We start from the raw sequence: 6,014 nt of genomic DNA on the forward strand, positions 1-6,014 counted from the left end.
ATACCACAAGCTTTGTTGTTGTCTAGCATGTGGATGGCATCATAAATATCTACTGATCTAACTATCAAGTCTGCAGAGATACCTTTATATTGATTATCAATTCTCACTGTGTTACTTTGAACACAATTAAATAGTTTACTGTAGTGCTCATGCCATAGATCAGCAATCTTCTCTGGACAACTAACCCCTTTGATATCAGAAGGGAGGGGAGTTCTGTTATTATTTATGATCTTGACCTCCTTCCAGACAGGGCTGGACTGGGACAAGAAATCAGCCCTGGCATTTTTGGCCATGGCAGCCCACCAAGATTATTTATACGATATGCGGAGGCACACAACATACCAGAGGATATATGCGCATATTGTGCTGTTTCAACAATTAAAATAAAGCGCAGTAGCCTACATGGATGAGAGTAACCATGTTGAAAAATGCATACACTCTTTCACTATACTTACAGAGACTTTCATCTTTGGAGAGATGGCTACAATGCCACAATGCCCATCTTGAAGTGAAAGTGGTTGTCAAAGAAACATTGCTAGAGATGTCTTTTCAGTGTTTAATGAAAATACTGTTTATACAAACGTGTACATTGTTTATAAAAATAGAAATTAAACAATTAGGTACGATCATAATTTTAATCTTTTATATAATAGCCCAAAATAACCTTTTGTTCTTTCAATGGCCACATGTAAAAACAGGAGTGGAGATTAAAAAAACTATTAGATCCTCGTGATTAGACGCTTACAAAATGTTTACACTCAAAAAAACAAGGCAGATTACAGGACTTTGAAGAAGAGAGGGTTCTGCATTTGTATTTGGGCACAATGGAGGTTTTGCAGCTAGGTCAAATCTCCTCTGAAATGACTAATGCTTATAATATGTACAGTTTGAACCGTCTCACAGTCAGCAAAAAATGCAAGAACAGAGAACAACAACAACAGGAAGTATACACAATATATGTATTATCTTATTTACACTAACTAGAACACACCAAATTATAACACAGTAAGTCAAAGTGGCACCCTAAAGTATGAGAGAGAGAGAGAGAGAGAGAGAGAGAGAGAGAGAGAGAGAGAGAGAGAGAGAGAGAGAGAGAGAGAGAGAGAGAGAGAGAGAGAGAGAGAGAGAGAGAGAGAGAGAGAGAGAGAGAGAGAGATCAGTTAAGGTATAGTTTAAATAATCTTTAGGTGAACAGAGAGATAATAGCTCATTTTGTACTTACATATGCTGAGACAAAAGGCTGCATGGACCTTGGTGCTCTGAGGGAGACAGAAAGGAGCAGTCAGATATGATAGATTCATCTGATACTGTCTCTTCTATAATCAAAATAAGAGCTATTTAGTAAACTCACAATGAAACAAAAAGAACACACGTGAACTCCACATCAGGGGAAGGCAATCCTTCACTCCAAAAATTACCTAAGGGGAGAGAAAGAGAGGCCAGGTGGGTCAAGAGAACAGTGAAAATTTGAATGTTTCAAAAAATTTACATTGATAGTATTGGTGTCTTTAAAGTAATACAATAATGGATAGTTGCATTCATTACAGTCACTCTGTAAAAGTAGTAGGCTTTATGACCATCCAGGTGGATGCCAGCAAGAACACAAAACAACAGTATTGTAAACTTACAAATTTGAAGAATGCCTGTGAAGTCCACACCAATGAAATGCACATCCCTGGAACACCCCTGGGGGACAGGGCAGCCTTAAAAAAAAGAGTTTGACAGACACAAAAAGTGAGTGATACAAACCAATTGCATTATAGCAGGACAGGACTGATGACTAAAAAAATAAATAGAGCTAGACAACAGTCTGATATACATACTGGTTGAGAAAATGTTGAATGGCCCTCCAATAGTCCACAAGAACAAATATGTAGCAAGGCAATGAAATTGGATGAGCAGGAACTTGAGCAACTGAAAACAGCAAGGGCACCCTGAGAGAGGAGGAGAGCAGAGAGCAAAGCAATAACAACATTATTTTCTGTCAACATTTTTTATTAAATCCACTAATTTAACACAAATGTATTTATTTATCATAAATCTCACCTTATAAAAGCAGTTTCTTCATTGATTCGCTCTTCTCTGCAACTCTGTCAATCACTGTGTCAGTTTCAAGGGACACAAGGACATCCTTTTCAATGGCCATCAACATGAAGGCTTCCAGTTTGCTGGCAGACAGGCAACTCCTCAGTCGGTTTTTGATGTAGCGAAGGGTGGAAAATGACCGCTCACAGGCTACCTGAGTTATTGACAGGGTTAGCAGAAACTTGTATGCCAACCCAAGTAGCGGATATGCGTGAGTCAGCATGTTAAACCTGAGAAGGATTTTGTAGCAGCACAGGGGGCACTCTTTGCAAGACACACAGGTTTTGCTTATTATTTCCATCTCTTCTTGGCCATCTGATTCCTCTTCAACTGCTTTAGTTGCGTAGTTATCCAATTGTGATTGTACCAGCCTGTCCCATTGCTGTGCCAAGTTTCTGAGTTCAATCTGTAGATCTGTAACAGTTGCCCTGCTGTCATACACAACTAGACACTTGCTGAGTTCTTGAAGTGCAGATACAGGGAGTGCACCGCCACTGGTCTGGATGAGGGGGAAGTTTTTGGGATGTAGGAGGGATAAATCTGCATACAGAGTGCCATGAGTGAGGAATCTGTGGTGCATGGCCTCAACAGCTGTATCCAGGATCTGGTGGTGAACATTGACCTCATAGGCCTTCTCTGAATCACTGAGGCTTTCATCCTGGGCCATCTCTCCTGGCAAGACTTTCTTCTTCTTTAGCCTTTTCTGAGGTAGTGCTGCCTCCACTTCCAAATCTAGATCATCCTGCTCCTCTAGCTTTTCATTTGCCCAATGGACAAAACAGTCAGCTGCATCTTTGACGGCCGGGAAATCTCTTGCTATCTTTGTAAGTGAATCGTGTGTTGTGGTGACCATCCTATGTGCAGAGAGGATGTCCATTCCTCCGGTCTGTAGGTATTTTGACAGTGGTGAGGTGAACTCAAATACCCGGAGGAATAACTGAGCTGTGAGCACAGTTTCGTATCGAAGTAAGCCGTCTCTGTATCCTCTGGCTTTGTTTCTTGCATTTGATGCAAGTGACTTCAGCTTCATTATGGCAGAAAGTGTGGACACCACTTCAACAAAAAGGCCGCCATCAGGTCTGCCAAAGTTTCCAAAAACTTTCCTCAGGGCATGATGTTTAGCCCACCATCTCGTCTCTCCAATTGTTGAGATGCGTTTGTGCCTCTTGTCCTGGCTCTCGGTCTCCCACACACTCACTCTTGTGTATGAGTCCCTGATGAATACGGCAATGTCGTTCAGCAGGTCAAATAGTGATCCACTTTCAATGACGCTATGGGTGGTATCGGACAATACAAGGTTCAAGACATGTGCATAGCACCACACATGCTGATGGGTGGGGTTTTTGGATGCCATTAATGCAGAGAAACCTCTGTATTGACCCTGCATATTAGAGGCTCCATCTGTGGCGTTTCCAATGCACAGGCCTATGTCCAATTGCAGACTCTCAAGGACTTCTGTTAACAGCGTCACAAACGACTGTCCTGTAGTTGTGCTGCATTGTACGACTGCAACCAGCCTTTCATGGACTGCATCCGTCACAAACCTCAAAATCACAGAACACTGCTCTCTCCCTGTAACATCTTGTGTTGTGTCGAGCTGCACAGAATACATTCCGGCTTTTTTGATGTCTGCTGAGATGCTCTCTTGAATTAAATGCTTGATAGCATCGATTACTGCATCCACAGTTGTTTTGGACAGGAGGGTAATGAGAGAGCCTCTGCCTTGTGTGCCTGAAGCATGGATCTGCTTGCTTTTCTCAATTACACTGCTGAGGTGCTCCTTTAAACACACATCATATTTCCCCAACAATATAATAAGTTCTAGGAAATTGCCATGGTCGAGACTGTTGATGTCCAAGGTGTACGCAGCTTCATTGTGCTCCTGCCTGTAGCTTAAGCCTCTCTTCCCTAAGACTCTCACAACCTCCACCACACGTTCCAACACCTGACGTCTCTTCTTCACCTGCTCACGGTGTCCTTTCAGCTGTCTTCCCTCAAGGAGGTGATCAACACTTGCTCTGGAGCAGTTTAATACATATGCCTCAGCACACTGTCTATGTGCCATGCCTCTCTCATGCTCCTCTATTCTTTGGTGCACATGCCTCCAGTCTGTCATGCCTCCAATGAAAGAACTTGGGTCATTGGGCTTGCTAAAAGCAAGGCAAAGAAAACAAAATAAAGCATTACGTTCATCACTATAAGTCAGCCATTTCCATGCCATGTCGTCCGTTCTTGTGAAGAGCCTCTGGATGACAGGGTTTGTGGCATTCTGCTGTGGGTGAAACTTAAAGAATTCCTGCCTTTTTGTGGAATGAGGGCGGCTAAAATAGTCTACAACTGCCTGATCTTCCTGTGACTCCTCCACTCCTACTCCAACAGTCTGACTTGACTAAACATAGAGAAAGAGAGAGAGACAGGAGCATTAATTTCACTAGTGTTATTTCTCTGGTTACCTACTAATGAATAATCATTATTAGCAATTAGAAATAGCAATATTTCACTATTACATGATAATAAATAATAACTGTAAGCTATAACACCTGCAAACTATAACATAATAGCAAGCAAGCTAAAATAACACTGTAAATTGGACACAAAGTCTACTCATAGCGCACACACGCACACACACACAAAAGAAATATTAGAACACATGTTTTCTCCAGGGAATACATGTTTGTCTAAATTTTGTTTATTAAGCTGGCTCACAAACAAGTTTTATCTATGTTTTCATGTCCCAAAAAAGCTGTTTACCCATAAAGCCTAATAAATTAATAAAGCAATTAAACACTGACAGCTTCCTCACATTAATGTTGTTCAAATAGCGATAGCAAAGTGATGCTCTTTCAATACACAGTCAACAGAGCTATTTAACTCCCCAAAGAAAAGCTAGCAAATGTTTAGTGGGCTAACTGTTGTGTTAGCTAAAATAGCCACTTTGACCGGGCTCAGTCTAGATTACTCTGTACAACATGTTGTTATAACGCAGGAGCTAACTGTTAGGAAACTACATACTGTGTTAAAGTTTAGGAATCTAGCTTAACAAATATTTCTTTATCAACACAAACTTAAATTTCAACTTCTTACCGCCGCCACTTCGTCTGAGGCTGAGCTCGGCCCCGGGGCCGGGCCGCCGCCAGCGCCACCCATCTCTGCGCTTGGCCTCGGCCGCCATTCAGTCACCTCTCCGTCCCCATCATCACCGACATCCTCCTCAGCCTCCGCCGCCGCAATTTCCACCGTCGCAGGTGCTAATGAAGCCGGGCCAGCTGTCGCGGCAAACATGTCCGATATTTTAGCACATGTTGCAGAGTTTGCCTCTAGGGCTTTTCTCTTTTTATCTCGGACTTTCTCCGCGCCTCCTTTCCGTTTTTTCTATTTTTCTGTCAGTGTCAATAAGTGACGTGACGTGACTGATTGACAGCCGAGACCCAAGGGCGGGACCTCGGCCCTCTGCTGTGTATGTGATTGGGCCAGGCCCAGCATAGAACTAATCATAATGAGTAATTGCCTGAGACCGCCAGGGACAAAGTATTTTTTTTAAACTTTCAGGTGAAGTTGACAGCCTGCCTGGCCTGCACGCACCTATGTGCCATGGGGGACCTCGGCCCTCGGCCTCGGCTGTGTGACTTGGCCGGGCCGGGCCGGGCCAGGCCGGGCCGGGTCCATAAAAAAAAAAAAAATTGTAATAATTATATTTTAATTTTTTTTTTTTTTTTTTTTTTTTTTTTTTTTGAATGGACCCGGCCCGGCCCAAAATGCCTGCCGGCCCACCGGGCATTGCCCGGTACGCCCGATGGCCAGTCCAGCCCTGCTTCCAGAAGTCAGTAAGATTGTTATTCTGCATCTTTCTGGCCAGCGAGTCTGCTCTCATTGTGTTTTCATTTCTCTTAATGAAACGAGTGCATATTTAAATCTAGCATTTGTGAGGT

General features: G+C 42.9%; 1 protein-coding gene across 3 annotated transcripts; it reads right to left on the minus strand.

The window, feature by feature from the left end:
• Window positions 1–236: 236 nt before the first annotated feature.
• Window positions 237–5,735, minus strand: LOC124464725. Of its 3 annotated transcripts, XM_047016541.1 has the most exons (6): window positions 2,423–5,735; window positions 1,824–1,892; window positions 1,629–1,703; window positions 1,352–1,418; window positions 1,223–1,259; window positions 237–1,023 (listed from the first exon to the last, which is right to left on the minus strand). In XM_047016541.1, coding segments are annotated over exons 1-5 (2,097 nt in total). In that variant the 5' UTR covers window positions 4,307–5,735; the 3' UTR covers window positions 237–1,023; window positions 1,223–1,257. The 3 variants fall into 3 exon arrangements, 2 of the variants coding, with proteins under 2 accessions (XP_046872497.1, XP_046872496.1); XR_006955748.1 differs by lacking the exons at window positions 237–1,023; window positions 1,223–1,259; window positions 1,352–1,418 and having other exon boundaries at window positions 1,675–1,703; window positions 1,824–5,735; XM_047016540.1 differs by lacking the exons at window positions 237–1,023; window positions 1,223–1,259; window positions 1,352–1,418; window positions 1,629–1,703 and having other exon boundaries at window positions 1,801–1,934; window positions 2,047–5,735.
• Window positions 5,736–6,014: the final 279 nt, after the last annotated feature.

The sequence above is a fragment of the Hypomesus transpacificus genome, unplaced genomic scaffold (genome assembly GCF_021917145.1).
Source record: "Hypomesus transpacificus isolate Combined female unplaced genomic scaffold, fHypTra1 scaffold_400, whole genome shotgun sequence".
NCBI lineage: Eukaryota > Metazoa > Chordata > Actinopteri > Osmeriformes > Osmeridae > Hypomesus > Hypomesus transpacificus.